The 22,100-nt window shown below is 41.4% G+C and overlaps 1 protein-coding gene across 1 annotated transcript in view; it reads right to left on the bottom strand.

Annotated features, from left to right (window-relative positions):
- Positions 1-22,100, bottom strand: part of LOC125297705 (NACHT, LRR and PYD domains-containing protein 3-like) — a 47,478-nt gene that overhangs the window by 1,951 nt on the left and 23,427 nt on the right. Inside the window, 4 exon segments of the mRNA XM_048248157.1 lie at positions 2,919-3,092; positions 3,389-3,535; positions 13,295-13,468; positions 18,007-19,440. Coding sequence (XP_048104114.1) covers positions 2,919-3,092; positions 3,389-3,535; positions 13,295-13,468; positions 18,007-19,440 — 1,929 coding nt within the window.

Here is a 22,100-nt window from a genome sequence, read left to right as displayed (position 1 = left end):
AGTGTTGCAGTTCCTGCTTTCAATGATGTAAAAATCGTCATTTTGCATCATTGAAAGCAGGAAGTCCCATATCTTTGTCAAGGAGGTGAGACTACAAACACTCCTTCTTCATTTTCCAAGGGGGTGGGACCCACTCACACTACACACCTATTATAGATCAGTGGGTGGAACTTCACTTTTGTAGAAACAAAAAGATATGACCGCCCTCTTTTTTTAAACAGGCTAGGCTCTCGCTTTGTGGAGAAAGCTGATAAGTAACAACGATGGCGGATGGTAATTTTGTAACTAATATGGCAAATGGAGATTCTGAAGATCTGGTGTGCGAATCCGATGCCTGTGACTACCTGGCGCTGAACAGTTGAGGATGATTGAGGAACTAGGAGGAAGCAAGACCTGCCTGTCAGTTAGTAGAAAGCCTGGACTGGCTTGAGCTGGGGCAGACTGGTGGTCCTCACGAAATCGGCTGAGGAAATGGCAGTACTATGTATTTGGATGTGCAGTGGCCTTACCCAGGTAAAAACAGAATAACATTTTGTACTAGAAACATTATATAATTGGAAACGTATTGTAATTGGAAATGTATTGTTCTAGCAATGTAAATAACATAGTAATGAGTGCATATTTCCATAACTGCGAGATGCACTTCAATGAGAGTTCAGACATTCATCAAGATACGCAGCAATCTATCAGGCTACCATGTTGTCAATAATTGAAGTTGTGGGAAGTGTAGCCTATAGCTTAAACTTTATGCTTCTTTTGTCCTCCGTGCCTGATTCATTTGTTTCATGCCTTCACCGCTGGATCCCTTGTGCGGTATTGGCCTCCTGCCCGCTGTGCATGCATCCAGTGACATTCCTTATTAGTCCAGTCATTTTAAGCCAAAATAGGGGTCAAGGTTGAACAAATTGCAACACAAGCAAACTTAACTGATTTTGAATCCTCAATATGTCCTGAGTAAGGGAAAAAAGCCCGAAGAATCCCGATAGGGAAAGTTTAGAAAAAGACCCAAAATATACCCTATTCATGCTTATACAAGTTTTATTTTTTTTTTTTTTTCTCACGTGAATAGGGGGAAAAAATTAACCTTCACATATCACCATGAAAATTACTGAGTTGATTACTTGCATCAAGACAAACAAAAAATGTATTATAAGTTTTTTGAAATTGTTTGTTAACATGGGCAAACAGGGCATAATGTAATTACGTATAGCTAATTTGTATAAATACCACAACGGAGCTAATAGTCCAGGCAAAGGTCCGAATATACCCAAAACTAATTGCAACAGAATTTATTTTCACATTTTTATATTTCAATTGGTGATCTTTACACCATAGTAAAAGACCATGAAAATCCAGTTGGTGGAAATATGTTAAAATGAGGGTTGTTTTATGCATTATTCTTCAGCAAATACTGACAAAACTGTAATTAGAATGTTGTAGAATACACATTCTAAAGAATATCTGACCCCATCTAACTTAACATGGAATTTTAGAATCTTGCATTGTTGAGGAACATTCTTTTATTTTCAAAGAGTGAATTTCTTTGGCTTATTATAACTGTGTATAACTGTTTTGGCGTTGACTATGAGACCACAGTGAAGTTAGTTTCACTTTGCCAATGAGTTCAAATAATAAACGAGTTCAAATGCATATAGGCTATACTCTGCTATAGGTTTTAGTAAAGCATGGTTCAGTGGAACAACTGTTCCATACGGTCTCGCGTGCAAGCAGATTCTTTCAAATGCGCCGCTGACTTTCAAAATACCAATACACAATATGACAGTTTAATCTGTAAATATTTTCTAATGAATAGTGTGCAAAGCTGCAATGTATTATATGTTGGCATAACTACCGGTATTTAAAAACTACAATTACACATTGTTGTGTGTGGAGGGGTTGATGGCAAGAGAGTTAATATTTTAGATATGTTATTAGTTTTTACTGTTGACAGCAATTATAATTTCATAATTAATGTGCTTATTTTGGTCATATTGACTTCATAAAACCAGTAAACATAGTAGATAAACTGCTTATTTGCCTGAAGCATTTGGTCCAGCAGTAATCCAAAATCCATAACTTGCAATCAGAAGTGTTCACGCATGCGTGATAAAATCAGTTCATTTTGCCATAGAGATGGGTGTTAAAACTAACCCGCACAAGTCATGTTTTTATTTAAATCAGCCGGTTTAAGAAGAGTCTGATTTCCAGTCAGAGTCACGTGCTCCTCCATTGGCATCCAGTGATTGTTGCCCCCACCAAGATGGCGTCACTATTTACGTACGTTCTGGAGCCCAATGCGGCATCTAGCTTTCTAATATCTATGGTCTGGTGCGCACTGACGAGCACAAACTCGATGAGAGGGTGCTCGGTGGTAGTGGGGGAGGGGCATGAGAGTTGTAAACATTCAAAATTTTGGCTAATTCCCCTCAATCTGTCAGACTTGCCAACTACAGCTTTAATATCTCTGGTTGTATTTATTGTAGACCATTTCATATTTGGATGGCTGTAAGATTGTAGATAATTGTATGATATCTGTCTATTTACGTTTCCGTAGCTACACCATATCTGGAGAATAAAACACTGTTACATTTGTATAGATGTTACATTTGTACCAAAATGACTACTGCGAGAAGATAACTCATATTTAATCGCATTGCATCACTTGATGGAAACACAGATTGTGCTTTGTCAGATTTCAACAAATATCACTTTTATTTTGCACAAAGCTGTAATGGAACCGCAGCTATAGAGATAGGCTACACATGACAAAAGAAGAGAGAGAGGGATGAAAGATCAATGGAGGAATAAAAGCAGAGGAACACAGAGGAAACAGACAGAAGAGAGATAATCTGGAGGGTATAAAATAAAAGACTCTCATGTTCTAAAGACATGAGTGACATTTTTAGATTTTTACTCACTCTAGTTTCTCTAATTTACAGTGTGGGTCCTCCACTAGAGCAGAGAGCTGCTCTACAGTTGATTTCCTCAGGTTATTGGCCCTCAGGTTCAGCTGTCTGAGACTTGAGGAGTGTGAGGTCAGAGCAGACACCAAATAGGAACAGCTCTTCTCTGTCAGCTTACAGTTGGTCAGCCTGAAAGAAAATGATTTGAATCATAATTACAGATTCTCTCTCTCTCTCTCACACACACACACACTCTCCCCCCACCCAGCACACACTTCGACTTCGGCCCTATTTCCCTGTAATGTGAGCCCGGCATTACACACACTCACGCACAACATGGTTACCTAAAACACATATAAGCACATACAATTAAGTCACTCCTACTATGACTCAAACAGACCCCCCCCCCCACACACACACACACAAACATGTGCCACCACACACACACACTTACTGTAGGTCCTCCAGTTTGCAGTTTTTATGACCAAGTGCAGAACATAATGTTCAATCCAAATCCTGAGTCCAGCAGGTCATTGTCACTCAGGTCCAGCAGTCTGAGACTTGAGGAGTGTGAGGTCAGAGCAGAGGCCAGATGAGAACAGCTCTTCTCTGTCAGATTACAGCGCATCAGCCTGAAACAGAATGACAGATCTGAATATTGATCACCAATCCTCTTGTCACACTCAAACTAAAAACACACACACACAACCCTAACACCTCAAGCTCAGAATAAGGTAAAAACAGGAAGCCTTTCAAACACAGGCCTGAACTTCAGTCAAAATCATAAATTGAATCAAGGCCAAGTTTAAATAATGGTTTGACACCATTGACTGTCCCCATTGACAACTTTGACTCTTTCTTTCTCTCTCTCTCTCTCACTACATGAAATTATGCTCACTGTAGTTCCTTCAGTTACCCTTACAGAAAAGCTCTAAAACTCTTATGTACCGGCGAACCCTCCCAGCTCCTTTGCCAGCCACGTCTCCCCTACAATATGGAGGCCAAGGGGACAACAAAGAAATAACCAAATGAAACAGAAACTTTAGCTGTGAGGCTCATATTCTCTTAGCTGTGAGGCTCATATTCTCTTAGCTGTGAGGCTCATATTCTCTTAGCTGTGAGGCTCATATTCTCTTACTGAAGGCGACTGGGTGCTAAATCCAAAAAAAAAAGCCCAAACCAATGGTTGAAAATATTAAATTGCTTTTGTGGTATGTTGACTGGGGCATAAGGATGTTTTATGTTGGGTAAAATGGTGGAGGGGATTGTGTCCAGTGTAATCTGAGTGGTATGTTGACTGGGGCATAAGGATGTTTTATGTTGGGTAAAATGGTGGAGGGGATTGTGTCCAGTGTAATCTGTGTGGTATGTTGACTGGGTCATAAGGATGTTTTATGTTGGGTAAAATGATGGAGGGGATTGTGTCCAGTGTAATCTGTGTGGTATGTTGACTGGGTCATAAGGATGTTTTATGTTGGGTAAAATGGTGGAGGGGATTGTGTCCAGTGTAATCTGAGTGATTGCTGGCTGGCCGTATGAACCGTGTTAAGAACTCCTTGTATGGACTAATTGCACACAACCAGCTAATTGAATGATTGGGACAGTGGCGGGAACAATCCTTTTTATACGGGACGTCCCTGACTGGGACAGGACTAAAGGCCGCCGACCAAATTTAATTGAACCTCTATCTGGCCAGACAGCACACCGGCTCAGAGGGGTGGGTAAGGACCTGGCAAGCACCTCTTATTAATGTGTGACGTTTGGGGGAGATGTAGCATTTAAGAGGGCATTCATGTGCAGGTCAGGAAAATGTGATTTTGTGGCATTGTACTGAATTAGTATGTGATTGCTGATTTTCCCATTTTTCACCTGTGTGAATACCCTTGTAGTGTCCGCCTGTGTGAATACCCTTGCAGTGACCGCCTGTGTGAATACCCTTGCAGTGTCCGCCTGTGTGAATACCCTTGTAGTGTCCGCCTGTGTGAATACCCTTGCAGTGACCGCCTGTGTGAATACCCTTGCAGTGTCCGGGCCAGGTGAATACCCTTGCAGTGACCGCCTGTGTGAATACCCTTGCAGTGTCCGCCTGTGTGAATACCCTTGCAGTGACCGCCTGTGTGAATACCCTTGCAGTGTCCGCCTGTGTGAATACCCTTGCAGTGACCGCCTGTGTGAATACCCTTGTAGTGTCCGCCTGTGTGGTTGGGTTTTGGGGGTTTGATCCCCTGAGTGATGTAACAGCATTTATTTTTGTTTCTTTTTTGTGTTTTGTAATGTTCTATGTGGGAAGACATCATACATATCATACATATATACATCATTGGGACATTTCTGACTGCATTTTGTGGTTTCTATGTGGGAATATATCATACATATCATACATATATACATCATTGGGACATTTCTGACTGCATTTGTGGTTTCTATGTGGGAATATATCATACATATCATACATATATACATCATTGGGACATTTCTGACTGCATTTTGTGGTTTCTATGTGGGAATATATCATACATATCATACATATATACATCATTGGGACATTTCTGACTGCATTTTGTGGTTTCTATGTGGGAATACATCATACATATCATACATATATACATCATTGGGACATTTCTGACTGCATTTTGTGGGCGGCTCTTAGATGGTGGCTGCAGCAATAATCTCTCCGTTCTGACGTAAGCCTGGGGTGGGGTGCACGTGTGATGGGGGGACCCATGGTGCTGCATTAATGAGGTATTGTCCATTATTGCTGGACGTGTGTGTGACTGTTGGCCCTTAGAAAAAGGTTGTCAATTTGTACACTGACTCGGTCTGGTGTTGTGTGTCTCAGAGGGGATTGAACTTGTATTGGTAGATAGACTGGCACGACAGCTTTTTTCCCTTGATAAGACCAATTTGAATATGAAATTGAATTATATATTCACTGTATTATCATTATCTGTACTTTTATTGCGTCTGGGCATAATTCTAATTGCAGATGGTTTACCATAACTTACGATGTTTCGCCATTAAATGTTAAAACGGCTTGCCATGGATGCACACACTGCTAGGTCATGGATAACAGCAAGTAGCCTAATTGAACGTTCCTCTGCTTTCAAGTTTATCTAATGGAAGCTTTATGTGTAAACTGGGCTGTTTATGCTGTTTCAAAGCCTTTTGCTTGTGGGTAGAAGAAATACACATTGTTATTTGGTCTGTCAGGTTTCAGTGTCCAACCCTACTTGTAGGTAATGGTGTTTGTGCGTGTGTGAGTGGGGCAACAAAAAAGGCCAACAGTGTGAGTCCCAGTGTGGATATACTAGATGCTTGGCAGGCTAAACCAAAAAGCAAAATAAAGAGAAACTAGAGTGCAATTACTAACGATAACGGGGTGGAAGCTGTGTGGCAGTTTGCAGAGGTCATATAGACCTGTTGACAAACTATTCATCAGTGTTGGGCACGCTAGTAACTAACTACAATTCTCAGTAGCTTGGCGGTAACTTTGCTATTTCCTGAATCAAGTAACCTTTCAGTAGCCTAACTCTTCTATTGATCAAGTAGCATGGTAATGACCTCAGAAGCTATTTTTATGTGGCTTAATGCAGTGAAGAAGCAGCTTGTAGTCTAGAAAATAAATGATATTATCCACAACACAAACGCTCAAGATTGTTCAGAATGGGGGGGCACACACTGTCTGCGCAGCCATCCAAAAGCATTCTGTTTACTGCCCTCGACTTCCATGTGACTTTGAATCCAATCAGACCGTAGTGAGTTTTACATCCATTCTCTTCTGCAGATGTCAGTGATGGGCTTAATTGTGCAGATGTCAGTGATGGGCTTAATTGTGCAGATGTCAGTGATGGGCTTAATTGTGCAGATGTCAGTGATGGGCTTAATTGTGCAGATGTCAGTGATGGGCTTAATTGTGCAGATGTCAGTGATGGGCTTAATTGTGCAGATGTCAGTGATGGGCTTAATTGTGCAGTTGTGCAGTAATTCGTGAGTTGTGAACTGAATGAAGAAAAGGATCTCACACTAAAACAGGTGAACAGCAGCTGGACTTGAGATCTTTGTGACTGTGAGAAAGTTAGCGGGAACAAAATGGCAGAAGGAGGAGATGGAGAAGAATGTATTCAATCGCCCTGACCCTTGACCTCTGTACCTGATCCTTGACCTCTGTACCTGACCCTACCTTGATAAATACATGTCCTGACCCTACCTTGACCTCTGTACCTGACCCTACCTTGACCTCTGTACCTGACCCTACCTTGATAAATACATGTCCTGACCCTACCTTGACCTCTGTACCTGACCCTACCTTGATAAATACATGTCCTTGTGGATGGTTTGACCTCTGTACCTGACCCTACCTTGATAAATACATGTCCTTGTGGATGGTTTGACCTCTGTACCTGACCCTACCTTGATAAATACATGTCCTTGTGGATGGTTTGACCTCTGTACCTGACCCTACCTTGATAAATACATGTCCTGACCCTACCTTGATAAATACATGTCCTTGTGGATGGTTTGACCTCTGTAGTTTTGTTTGTGAAGCCTATTACTCCAGCCGTTATTCTTTACTGGCTGGAAGCAGGGGCATGAAGGCTCTGTTGGTGTACGGTCACTAAATGTTTGGAAAATAGGCTCCCGCTAGATTTTCATGTAAAAATGATTTTTTGCATATTTTGCTAATATAGAGTCTAAGGAACAAGATTTTTTTGTCTTAAAATTTTCACGATCCATCTTTAGTGTTTTTATCTGTATGTTAAGCGGTACAAAATATGACCGCCGCCCAGTCCAGCACATTTTTTCCAGAAAAATAAGTCACGCTTGTCAAATTGTATTCATTTCCTACTTTGTTCCTTTTTTGTGTTTGTAATTGAGTGACTGCAGAGTGTGTGGTTGTTTTTGTATATGTGTTTTGAGTGTGTTTTTTTGTGTGTGAGTGTGTGTGTGTGTGTTTGTGTATGTAGGTGTGTTTGTATGTGTGGGTGCATGTGTGTGTGTTTGTGCGTGTCGTGTGTGTGCATGTATGTGTGTGTGCATGTGTAGTGCATGTGTGTGTGTGTTTTTGTATGTGTGTGTGTGTGTGTGTGTGTGCGCATGTGTGTGTGTCTTTATGTATGTGTACATAAATAAAGCAAATCAGGGAACCACCTACTCTTTGCGATAAGTGCCATGGGATCTTTAACAACCATGGTGAGTCAGGACCTCAATTTAACATTCATGCAAAGGAAAATATCTCCTGCAGTACAATGTCCCTGTCACTGCAATAGGACATTGGGATTGATATTTGTTTGGTGGCTTTTGGCCACAGGGAAGAGTGCCACCTACTGGCCAGCCACCAACACCACTTCCAGCAGAAACCTACTCTTCCAAGGAGGTTTCTTATCCAAGTACTAACTAAGCCAGCTTAGTTTCAGTAATTCAGCAAAGTCAGGGTATCTGCTGGTCTGGCTGCTGGCTAAAAACAAAAGGTGAAAGGCATATATGATTCTAACTGTCTCACTGAATTGCATTATGCACACTCAATTCTCACTGGTATCTGCAAGACAACAAGTACCAAAACATGATTAGTTCATAGATTTCACATGTAAAATACATTTTATACAATCCAACCCCCATCTTGCCTGTTCATAATTCTGAGAAATTCTTGAATTGTGTGCATGTGTGCGTGTACATGCTCATGTGTGTGTGTGTGTCATACGTGCTCATGTGTGTGTATGTGTCATACGTATGATTACTGTGAATGTGTGTGTGTGTGAATATCTGTTTATGACGGTTACCCCCTTCCACCTCCCCAACATTCTAAATCAATTGTATGCACCATATTGCTATGTAGCATAGTAATGTTATATACCATTTCAAAGCTTTGGCTCTTGGGAATCAAAAAATGACAACTTTTTTCATGTACAATCTGTATAGTGCTTTACATTTTCAGATTAATTTGATTATGTCTCAATTAAATTTGATCCAAAATGCCCCCTCCCCCTCCTCCGCTTTTGGTGCTACCCTGACTTCTGGTTGCAGTGTAGCTGCAGCACCATAAGTAGATGCAACATATTGGGTACTGAAATATTTACAAGAATCCATAGAAATTGAATCTTCATGTTGTATTATCCAATATTAGTTGTACAGATGTATAGTTTATCTTATACACACTCATTGAACCATCAAAGTATGCAAAAATAAAGACTTTTTTGTAATTATTCCATATTTTGTGTTGTCAGTCTATATCAGAACACCTGACATTCAATCTAAATAGTCCACAAGAAACCTCAAAGTGTTACCTTTCATTTGAGACCAGGATTATGCTTCTACACAAAGGGGTTCATGTGCAGTAAGCATTTGAGTGTCAGTATGCATTTTGGATAACAAAATGTCCTATGGGGAGTTTCCATAGGCATTTTACAAAACACATGAGCATACCTTGGCAAATAATGGTCTAAAGCACTCATATTTTCATTCTATATTGATCTACTTTTGCACACAGCATCACAAGACCTGGTGCTAGGGCTCAGTTGTGTTTCTAAGGGATATCAAGTGACCCAGAGGGCTGAAATGTGGTCAGTTCAGAGATGCTTGTAATCCGGCAGAAAGAAAAAACTATATTCTAGCCTCTGTAACTCTGTGTGAGTACAACACACAGTTATTTTGACTGTTTCCTACGAAAACTACAGGTTCTCAGCTTTCCATAGAGGTCCAACATTTGATGGTAGGCCCCAAAAGAGGTGGGAACAATGCCCTTGTACAGTGTAATTTGGGAAAAAACTTGAAATTTGTATTGAGATCTATGTGATATTATAGGCCTATGCATTAATAGCCCAGTGATACCTCGAAATTAAGCTGTTGTCATAGGCAACTTATTGTAACCTAACAGAGGTAGCCTAGGCCTATATCGTAGCCAATAGTCTATTGCGATAACAGCTTTAAAAACATCCACTTGTCTCGCTGGAGTGAATGCAGACCATGGGCTTGTACAAATACATTAGCCTAATTAGTGAGATGATCTGCATCTCTGTTCACTTAAAGGTGTGATTTGTAGGATTGTTACCGAACGTTCTGCAGGCCAAAATCAAAACACTGGTGAACGTTCTCAAGACTACCAGACGCGAGCCTCTTCTTTTGCCAGATGTAATGAAGACTTAGCTAACGTTAGTTGACCTGCAGCTGCTTTAACGTTTCTCCAACCATGACCCAGCTACACATTACGGAAACAGTGAAAACAAAAAATACCTCTCTAACCAACGTAATATATTGAGCTGAAGTTAGCGATGCAGATGAAGTTTAGCCTAGGCTAGCCTACGAAATATGGCCAGCTCTGCGTCAGACTTGATATTCTTCGTTTGACGAAGACGTCACCACCTCAGGAAGCTCCTCCGATGTCCACTTAATTTGTTTCTTGTTTTAATTTTGGAAATTTGCCTACCTCTCGTAGGCGTTCATGACTACAACTGACAGCTGTTGACAGCAGTTGGCCTTTGCTAATTTGGCAACCCAAATAGGATGACGCGCTAGCCCATTATTAACGCCTATTCTAGAATTAATCGCTCAAAACATAAACGAAAATTCCAAGAGATTCCCCCGTAACTCATTTTTTTTCATGGGTTTCTGAGGGGTTAGAGTAATGTTGTCAAATAAGCCATTACTTCAATTCATCGTGTTTCCTTACTCTCTGACAACATATGGTGATCATATTTGGAATGGTTACAGTTTATTTTCCATTATTTCCTACATACTGGACCTTTAAAGCTGTGGTTATGCTAACCCATTTGCACAAAACATAATTTCTGAAATGTTTTCTTCATTGATAACATGAGGTATGTCTCCATGTAGGGTAGTGTCAAGCAGTGACATCATAGCAGGTGGATAATGTAGGCCTACATGTCATATGAGCCACACAGAAGAGGGGTGCTGCTTGCTCTGTTCTGTCCCTCCCAACCTGCATTAAAATGGTGTGTTTAGCAACCAGAATCTTTAAAAAAACACCCGCCAACACACACCCTCTCAGAAAATACTTCCCTATCCCAGAAAATACTACAGTATATTATGGAATATTGGAGAGGAATGAGATCCTACAATCCTAATGTGAACCCATTATTTTCCAAAATAATTTTATGGCAGAGATACATTGACAACATTTTAGTCTTATTTTGTGGTCCAGAGAGTCATTTTTTGAATATCTCAATTCTAGCTCAGACTATTTGAAATTTACTATGACCTTTGACAAACAAGAGATTCATTTCTTGCATCTTCTTATTGTGCGGGAAAACGGCCGTCTACACACTAATCTATACAGGAAAAGTACCGACCGCAATAGCCTTGCAAACAGTTGCCACCCCTACCCTTTGAAGAATAGCTTGCCATACAGTCAGCTCTGCCGGGTGAATCGTATATGTAAGAAATCTGATGATTTTGAGCGAAATATGCAAATCATGACTAAATTCAAAGAGAGGGACTACAAAGATGCACAAATTAAAAACGCTTCCTCAAAACTCGAAAGAAAAACAGAAATCGACAAGGGAAGACGTGCGCCGGCACTGATTACTCAGTACTCAAAATGTGCAGAGGAGATTAAACCTGTTCTAAGGAAATATTGGCATATCCTCCGAACTTACCAACAACTAAGTGGTATATTCACAGACCCCCCACAGGTAGTCTATTCAAGAGGAAAAAACCTGAAGGACCAGCTGGTCCATTCAGATCTAATTCCAATCAAAGATGCTCAAACAGGCCGACTGGCTCCAATATGGCCAGGAAACTAGGTGTACTAAGTGTAATTAAGTGTAATTCATGTGCGCAATGTAACGGCACTTCTACAGTAAATGCCATGACTTTAAACATCCAAGGTCAGGGAAAAAGATCCCAATAAATGGCATCATAACATGTTCAACCACTGGAGTGATTTATCTAATCACATGTCCATGTGGGAAAGTTTATATAGGGAAACATGACACGCCAGTTCAAGTAACGCATAGCGGAGCATAGGAGCACAATTAGATGCAGAAACGACACATACCCGTTAGCATGTCACTTTATTGAAATGGAACATACTGTTGCCTCATTGCGCTACATTGGTATTGAAAAAGTTGAGAAACCTCGTCAGGGTGGTGATTTGGAAAGAATCCTTCTACAACGAGAGGCTGAATGGACATATAGATTGGGCTCTCTAGACCCTCATGGTCTTAACACTGAATTTGATTTAAAATGTTTTCTATGATGAGATGTAAGAATAAATGTAGGCCTATGTAGAAATGTATGGAGATTATGTAGTTGAAGTAATTATTTAATCTATGACATGTAATGTAAATGTATTTATAATATTTTTCATACATAGTATGTTCATAGTATCATAGTATCAAGTGTACCATCTTGCATGTCTGCACCACTGATCAAAATCACACTGTGTTGCAGCAGCAAGAGCCTGCGTTTTTTGTTGTGAATGGACTCTGTGAATGGACAAATTCTGACTAGCAAGCGTCCGACAGAGTTGAGTCCGAACCCGGCATTTTCATTTATATGTCCGAACCCGACCCGAGCCCGACACAGATGATGCCTCAGTTATTCCCATGCTAGTGATTAAACGTTCACGTTTGTGGACAAACCGCATTCACACACAGCGCACATTAACACAAGAGGCCCAAGCAAGCATAGCATATTGAAATAGAATTCTTGTCTTACCATTGCCGAAAAGTCTTGAAATGAACTGCAACAGTCTTTGAAACTACAGTGCGTCTGTCACTGATCCATATGCAGCATCGACATTAATTGGGGCAACTCCTCATCCAGTTGAACGAGACGACCTTATAGCCTACCAGCTGTCTTTACCACAGTATGCAACGCAAATAATCTTAAAATCTCCTGATAGGCTAACAACTTTTTTTAACGTCACCCAAGACTGTGCTTATGCGCATATGTGCGAAATGTGCATAAACATTTGTTTATGTAGTTGTGACAACGCGTGTGCATTTCAGGTGGCATGATAAACAAATCTTGCACACAGGAAGAAAGCTATTAGGTCTTTTTTACATTTTACTTTATTCTCAAAAAATCATGTAAAGCAGACCTGTTGGTTACCCAACATAATAAGCAATTTTAAATGTAAAGCTTCCAATCACCCCCATGTGTCCGAACCCGAACCGAACGACTATAATTTCTAAATATTTGTCCGAACCCGACCCGAGGGTAGCCACACACTACTCCTGACACACCCCCAATTAACACCTGTCCAATCAAGAGACTCATGTATAACATAAAGGAATCCTGAATGACTTGTGTGTGAAAAGCTTCATTCATGGCAGTGTAACTGGTAGCTTAGATCACTACATTTTCCAAGAATCTTGCCCATTAACAAAACTGCTTAGACCAACTTTTAGTGGTAGAAAATAACAATTACTTACTGTAGTTCCTCCAGTTTGCAGTTTTGATGACAAAGTGCAAAACATAAACATTCCACTCCAGAGTCCAGCAGAACATCCTCACTCAAATTCAGCTGTCTGAGACTTGAGGAGTGTGAGGTCAGAGCAGAGGCCAGATAGGAACAGCTCTTCTCAGTCAGATTACACCTCCAAAGCCTGAAACAAAAAAATTATAGATTTTAATGTTAACCACCAGCCCTCTACTCATTCTTTCTCTCACTCACTCACCCACTCACCCACTCACTCATTCATTCACACACTCTCCCTCCCAAACATTTGCACCACCCACCCGTCCTTCGCAAACACACAAACTCCCACAATTGCACATACTCTCCAACACACTCACACATCCTCTTTCACACAAATACACACACTCCATTACCCACCCTGGCATACCTTTTCTCACTCACTCACTCACTCACTCACTCACTCACTCACTCACTCACTCACTCACTCACTCACTCACTCACTCACTCACTCACTCACTCACTCACTCACTCACTCACTCACTCACTCACTCACTCACTCACTCACTCACTCACTCACTCACTCACTCACTCACTCACTCACTCACTCACTCACTCACTCACTCACTCACTCACTCACTCACTCACTCACTCACTCACTCACTCACTCACTCACTCACTCACTCACTCACTCACTCACTCACTCACTCACTCACTCACTCACTCACTCACTCACTCACTCACTCACTCACTCACTCACTCACTCACTCACTCACTCACTCACTCACTCACTCACTCACTCACTCACTCACTCACTCACTCACTCACTCACTCACTCACTCACTCACTCACTCACTCACTCACTCACTCACTCACTCACTCACTCACTCACTCACTCACTCACTCACTCACTCACTCACTCACTCACTCACTCACTCACTCACTCACTCACTCACTCACTCACTCACTCACTCACTCACTCACTCACTCACTCACTCACTCACTCACTCACTCACTCACTCACTCACTCACTCACTCACTCACTCACTCACTCACTCACTCACTCACTCACTCACTCACTCACTCACTCACTCACTCACTCACTCACTCACTCACTCACTCACTCACTCACTCACTCACTCACTCACTCACTCACTCACTCACTCACTCACTCACTCACTCACTCACTCACTCACTCACTCACTCACTCACTCACTCACTCACTCACTCACTCACTCACTCACTCACTCACTCACTCACTCACTCACTCACTCACTCACTCACTCACTCACTCACTCACTCACTCACTCACTCACCTCACTCACACCACTCACTCTCTCCCCACCTTCAAATCACTCACACACACACACACTACACACACACACACACACACACACACACCATCTAACAAACACACCCACTTCAGACATCATTTCCTGCAATCCTGACATCTTTATCAGTGTAATCCCAGAGATTGCCAAAACAGCGGGACCAGCCAACTATGCCGCTATAACGACCGGAAGTAACCACAGACGGGCTAGGAAACATAAACATGGTAGACGGCCTGAGAACTGAAGCAGGACTCCAGAGTGCGACCAATTTGGTCGCATATGCGACCTAATTTTTCAAAATTGTGACTAAAAAAATTCGGATGTCGCACCGGTGCGACCAGCTATTCGAGAGAGGAAAAAGTGTCCGCATTGAAACTCTACCTTTGGTTCAATAACAGACACATATTTGGCCAATATCGTGGTTTTAACAAATCACAGATAGTGAAGGGCGGGACCTCCCCTCTGATTGGCCGTGGCCCAGTGCTTGTGTGTAAATTTGAAAAAATGTGTGTTGCAGAGAGAGAGAGAGAGGTCAGAGACCCGTCAGATAAACAGAGTGGATGTAGTTGCATTACAGTGTGGTCACATAGGCCGAGATAAATGTCCCCTCTCCCCACTGCCTTTCGGCGGCTGGCAGCAGCAAACCGATCAGACGAGCCCGAGATGATGATCAAGTTTATTGTTGCCTACGATAGGCCTAGTGAAACTTCCCTTCACCAAGTTCAGTGTGAAATAATTATTTACCAGAAAAATAGTTTGAACGTAAACCCGACGTACAGGAATGCCACTTGCGGCAAATTTATAGGAGTCATTGCAGATGAAAAGACGTCTTAAAATTGCGAACAATGCATACAAGGCCTTCCCGAACGACAGAGATACAGATATCGCCGAAAAGGAATGCATCATTGACTGCAGTTACATGGAGGGAGTAACCAGGTTTTTAACAGCAATATTCGTTTTGCGCACGAGTGTAAACTCATTCTGATGGGATCAATCAATTTAATCAGTTATTTGCCGCAAACCGAATATCGCTGCTACATTTAAAGCCCGAATATTCCCTGCATGTATAACTGTGGTCATTGTATACGGTGAATTGAATGGACACATTTAGATCGAACATGGCAAGTCATTGCAATAGCCTATAATAATAGGCCTACCATTTCGTTACTGCATTAACCATAGTGATGTTCTTATTGAAAATTTAAAAATACTAAAATTAAAAAGTAAATTCCATTGTGGGGCTGTCAAATGATTATTGCAATCATCATTGCAAAATCACATAAAAATCCCCCAGGCTACTTGGAACATCTCTTTAAATTGTGCTCAAATAAATTTCTATGGAAGATGTTAGCATGGCGAGCTGGTTTAGCCAAAGCCTAAAGATCATGAAGGATAGTATGTAAGACATTGAGCCATGAGATGTGCAGTTTGAAGCCCTTAAAAGATGTGCACAGTTAATTTACTCACTGTTATTTTTATTTAATTCATCTTGAGATGTTTTAAGTTTAAATTTCAGCTCAGTGAAGCACTTAAAGCACCAACACTTCATTAAGTTACTTTTCTTGTAGAATTGTAAATCATAAGTCATAGGACAACCTATATAGGACAGTAACTAAGGAAAAAAAGTGAACCTGCTGCGGTGTTAAATGCGATGTGGTTGAAAATTTGGGTGCACCTAACTTTTGTGCTGGTGCACCTAAGAAAAAAAGTTAGGCGCACCAGTGCAAAAAGTTAGTCTGGAGCCCTGGGCCTTAGTCATATTTCATAATTTCAAATTTTTCTCTAGGTTACCTGATAGCCCAGTTTGAGAGGTGCAAGACGCGTGACATTATTTATTTTTGCAGCCAATCACTGCTGTTGTTTTATTTTATTGATTTGATCTTAGTCATAGAAGCTAAATTCGAAGGCAGGCCACAGGTAAAATCCAACAAACCGCATTCACCCCGCAAGCCAATAGTTGAATAGCCCTCTCCTAGAGCTTTTGAGGTATTGCCACTGCTCCAACACTGAAAGGCACTGTTAGAATGCTTGGATCAAGCCAGGTTCAGCATAGCGTATGCCAATCTCTGCTCACGTTGGTGACCGGACCAGGGCAAGCACACTTTCGCAGTTCCCGCTGGAAATGCAGTCTAGTTCAAATTGCTGTTAAATGTGTCAATAAGAGAACATTTCAAAGACAACAGAATCGCTATTTAGAGCATCAGTTTTGCATCTTTGTACTATATCAAAAGCAACCTTAACTTTCATTGGCCTTTCGAATGTCTTAACTTTCACTTTCAAGTAGTGCTGTCAGTGAAACGCATTATTAACGGCGTTAACGTAAACCTATTTTAACGGCGTCAATTTTTTTATCGCGAGATTAACGTTCTTTTTGGTGTAACAAACTTTGTAGTTTTTTCACATGCTGTTGCAACAACTAGTAACGTTAGAACAACTACAACACCACACTGGATCTAGACCGTGCTGCATGTACACGCCCCCTTTTAGGGGAAAGGGAGCTGTTTGGATAATGGAAACCTACTGTATGCTGCATAGAAGTGGGGAGCGAAAAGGGGTTATGCTTACTAAATCTTGAAACAAACGTGAATAAAAGGCACAAAATAAGGTTGGTGTAAGAGTTATCTGTGTGTTTATGGGATTAATGTGATGTCATTATGTTCCTATTTTTTGCTCTTTTCAGTTTATAGCCTACTAACAGGAGTGTCACGAATGTAGGCACAGTCAAACTGCCCGTGGCTGACTATAAGTTCGGCAAGCTTACATGTCATTTACGTTACATGTCATAACATCAACTAAACATTCACACATTCATTCTATCACTTGTAATATGAACGTAGCCTTTTTCCTACAACTAGGTGAGATAATTGGCTTTGCCTGTTATACTGAAGTTCCACAGTTGGCTAGCTAGCAAGCTAACCGTTTTACATGGGATATGGTAAGTGTAGCTACATTCTGAATGGGTTGTAATGTACATAGTTTAGACATGAGTAAGTTACATACACATAATTCTTCATAACTGCCCTGTTAGTAAAATGATTGAATGGCTTGTAAATTAATAACTAGATGTAACATCAAGTGTGATTAGGCTAGCTGTCTTCAGTGAAAATCAATGATATTATGTTAACTTGTTTTCTGCTAAAATGGGGCGTGATGCAGATTAAATGTAGCCTATCTTTATTATGATGCACCTTTAGTAGGCTACGTAAAGGCATGCTGCACACACTTGTTTGGGCTTACGATCCGGCCAAAGAGTAGATTCGTATAATAAACACCAACGCAGTTCTGAACTCCCGGTCAGCTGAATGGTGTTTTAAATTGCTGTGGACACGATGCCGACATTAGTGCGATGCACTCTGCTTTCGACATTCATTTACTGTACATTAGATTCCATTTTTTTCAATATGCAGTTGCAGTTAAGAGATTCTGATTAGACTCCAATGAGAGGCCCAGAAGGAAGCGGATGAAAAGGTCCAGGTGTCCATTCTCACTCTGTAAGGCCAAATTCACTGCAGTCGTGTGTAGGTCATGAAGTGTTGCAGCTCTGAACAGAGCAGAGAGCTGAGATGTTTGCTGTTGGTCAGGCATATTTATCTGTCTGTTGCTGAAGCAGAGGAACACATATAGAGCTGCTAGAAACTCCTGGATGCTCAGATGCACAAAACTAAACACCTTCCCCTGGTACAGCCCAGACTCCTCTCTGAAGATCTGAGTACACACTCCTGAATACACTGATGCTTCTGTGACGTCAATGCCACATTCTCTCAGGTCTTCCTCATAGAAGATCAGATTGTCCTTCTCCAGCTGTTGGAAAGCCAGTTTCCCCAATTTAAAAATCACCTCTTCATCTGTCTCTTTTCTCTCTAGATACTTGTCCTTTGTTATGCTTGTCTGAATGATCAGGAAGCGTGCATACATTTGAGTGAAAGTCCTTGGTATTTCTACACTTTCTGATTCTTCTGATGTTCTCTCTACAACAGTGGCTGAAATCCAGCAGAAGACTGGAATGTGGCACATGATGTAGAGGCTCCTGGATGACATCAGGTGTTTGATGGTTCTGCTGGCCAGGTTCTCATCACTGATTCTCTTCCTGAAGTACATCTCTTTGTGTGGGTCATTAAATCCCTTTATCTCTGTCATCTGGTCCACACACTGAAGAGGGATCTGATTGGCTGCTGCTGGTCGGGTAGTGATCCAGAGGAGAGCAGATGGAAGCAGATTCCCCTTGATGAGGTTTGTCAGCAGCACGTCCACTGAGGCTGGCTTTGTCACATCGTTACACTCTGGTTTGAAGTGGAAATCTAGAGAATGGCGACACTCATCCAGACCATCAAAGATGAACATGACTCTGGGATCCGAACTGGTCAAGAACCTGGGATCTTTGATTTCTGGGAAGAAGTGTTGAATAAGATCCACCAGACTGAGTTTCTTCTCCTTCATCAGGTTCAGCTCCCGGAAAGGAAGAGGAAATATGAAGTGGACATCCTGATTGGCTGTTCCTTCAGCCCAGTCCAGAATGAACTTCTGCACAGAGACTGTTTTTCCAATGCCAGCCATTCCCTTTGTCAGCACTGTCCTGATATGTTTGTCTTGTCCAGATAAGGGTTTAAAGATGTCCCTGCATCTGATTGGTGTGCCTTGTGCTGCTTCTCTCCAGGATGCCCTCTCTATCTGTCTGACCTCATGTTCATCATTGACCTCTCCTCATCCCCCCTCTGTGATGTAGAGCTCTGTGTAGATCTCCTGGAGGAGTCTGATCTCTTCCTGCTGCGTGATTCCCTCAATCAGGCTCTGAAACTTCTTCTGCAGGTGGGATTTGTGGATCTGCTGATATCTGTGTGAAAAAAACGCACAATTAACGACTTAATCATTCATCATTCAAAAACATACATGCTAGGGCTGTAACGATGCATCAAATTCACGATTCTGTTTATAAGATGTTTTGACCCATGGTTTGATACATACCTCAATGTGTGTGTGTGTGCATGTGTGTGTGTGTGTGTGTGTGTGCGTGTGTATGTATGGCACATGACTAAAGGCTCACAATGTGTTAGAAACATGGAATAAAAAACAAACATTTTCATATTTTTTTAACATGAAAAATGATGTTATTCATACCCCTTTTAAATAATGAATGGAAACATCTTTATTTGCATTCACAGCTCTCAAAATGGCTCTTATAATACTTACCAAGCCTCTCCAAATGTATTTCATTAAAGAGCATAACTAAGAATGTTAAAATCTATAGATTAACATACATTGAAAAAGTATTCAGCCCCATGGTAAAGTTGACTAAAAAGAGGAATTAAAAAATATCTTTTGGAAATCTTTTTTTTAATCAAATGTGATGTGGGACTATTTTAATTTCAAAGGCCAAGGGAACTTTATCAGGATGCATAGTATCCTGGATCCATTGAATAACTGGCCTTTAAAAATAAAAATCTGCCTGCCTCAGGCCCGTCGCAAGAAGGCAAGCAAACCAAGCAATTACTTGGGGCCCCGAGCTGGCCAGGGGCCCCAAGACAACGACTGGTTAAAAATAAAATGCAACGACAAACTGTGAGCGCCCCTTTGATAGTCAGTGCAGTAAAGTGCAACGACACTGTTACCAGCAATACCGGGATCCCCCTCAAGGGGGCCCCTCTCAGTAGTCGCTGACAGCAGCGAGCCAGCCAGGTTTGTGGTCTCTGCTGCTGCCGGGAAAATATAAAACCTCGACAGTCATAATGAAGCGGAGTTATGCGTCCGGAAGCCAGAAGAGAAAGGAAGAGGATGACAAGAAAAAACAAGATAGTGGTAAGTGATAAATTACACTGGATAAAATAGCTCTACTTGTCTTGTACAAATGGTGTAATGTCGCAGCAGGAAGGCTGGCCTAGCAAAAAATGTGTATGGTAACTACCTGCCTGACGGCCCATGCTGCTTGTAACAAACTAGAACAGTTAGCGCAACTTTTTTTTCCGAATGGACGGAATATGGTTACATACTGTAATATGTTTATTAACGGGATAAGGAAGACGCAGATCTGTTCCAGAATCACTGTTTATCGTATTTAATGACATAACATTGCTATAGCTTTGTAATAGGTTTTGATGAAAGTGGCATAGCTTCTCTGCTATACTAACTATTCGACCGTGATAATCTATTTACCACGATAATCTATTTACCACGATAAATTCCGTGCATCAAAGCAGACTGGAACATTCATGTCTAGTAGTATTCATGCACGCCAGCTGTTTACTGTCTTTAAAGCATCAGGTGCGTCTGTCTAATTCTCAAACAGCAGAATGCTTAAATGCTATGTTAAGCTACAAGTAGGCCTAGGTCATTGTATAACATTAGCTTGGGATGTTTTTACAGTAAGCATTGGTAGTTGTGAAAGCAGCTGCATCCCTTCTAAATATCAAAATATGGAAATGCTAACATATCTTTTCTTTCTCCCTCAAGGTGCTTTGCTTAAATTTCTCAGCCCTCAGACTCTTCCTAAGGATACCTACACTGATGAAGATGGCCTGAAAGGTTAATCTTATGTGTGTGTGTGTGTGTGTGTGTGTGTGTGTGTGTGTGTACTTGTATTTATGTTGGATTTTTAAATTGCTATACAACCTGCACTCTTTATAGTTTGAACAATGCATCCTTTTTCTGCATAAGATGGCAGTGTTTTATTTTTGTGTGTGTGTGTGTGTGTTTAAGTATGTTGGATTTAGTTATTGTGCATTTTTTTACATTTATATTGGATTTTATGGTACGGTGGTGTTTTTGCAAATGTTCAAATGTTCAAAACTAATGCACAGTATATATATATGCAACTGCAGTATTGCACTGTCAAAATTTTGTATTTATATAAACTGTGGGTGAACTTAAACTGTATGGCTATGCGGTGGTTCCTGTAGGCTTTGCGTGCGATGAGGGGGGGGGGCCTCCATGTCCATTTTGCTTGGGGCCCCCAAATTCCTTGAAACGGCCCTGGCCTGCCTCTATGTGAATTTAGCATAGGGGTGTGTATACTTATGCCCCCTGTATTTTAATGAAGAGTATTTATTTATTTACGCTACGTTATTCATTAACAAAGAAAATTGGTGTCCTTAAAGGTTGGATTTTTTTGAGCAACGACTCATTGGTGAAAAAGAAAAAAATAGGACCTCAAGAGTTGAACTATGATGAACTCAGTTGCCTTAGAGACGAGTGGCAATAACTGCATTTGAGTGCCTGGAGGAGAAAGAAGAGTGTTCGTGTGAACAGCTGCTATGGGGCAGCTGCCGCCTACTGGTTATTACACCCCAGTGGGACATGGGAGAACCCGTCTTCATTGAAAGCTGTTGCCTTGGGGCAGCTGCCGCCTCCTGGTTATTACACCCCAGTGGGACATGGGAGAACCCATCTTCATTGAAAGCTGTTGCCTTGGGGCAGCCAAGTGGCCTACTGGTTATTACACCCCAGTGGGACATGGGAGAACCCGTCTTCATTGAAAGCTGTTGCCTTGGGGCAGCCAAG

Source organism: Alosa alosa, chromosome 7 (assembly GCF_017589495.1).
Source record: "Alosa alosa isolate M-15738 ecotype Scorff River chromosome 7, AALO_Geno_1.1, whole genome shotgun sequence".
In the NCBI taxonomy this organism is placed as follows: domain Eukaryota; kingdom Metazoa; phylum Chordata; class Actinopteri; order Clupeiformes; family Clupeidae; genus Alosa; species Alosa alosa.
The sequence above is the reverse complement of the archived record's forward strand: the minus strand, read 5'-3'. Positions and strand labels throughout refer to the sequence as shown.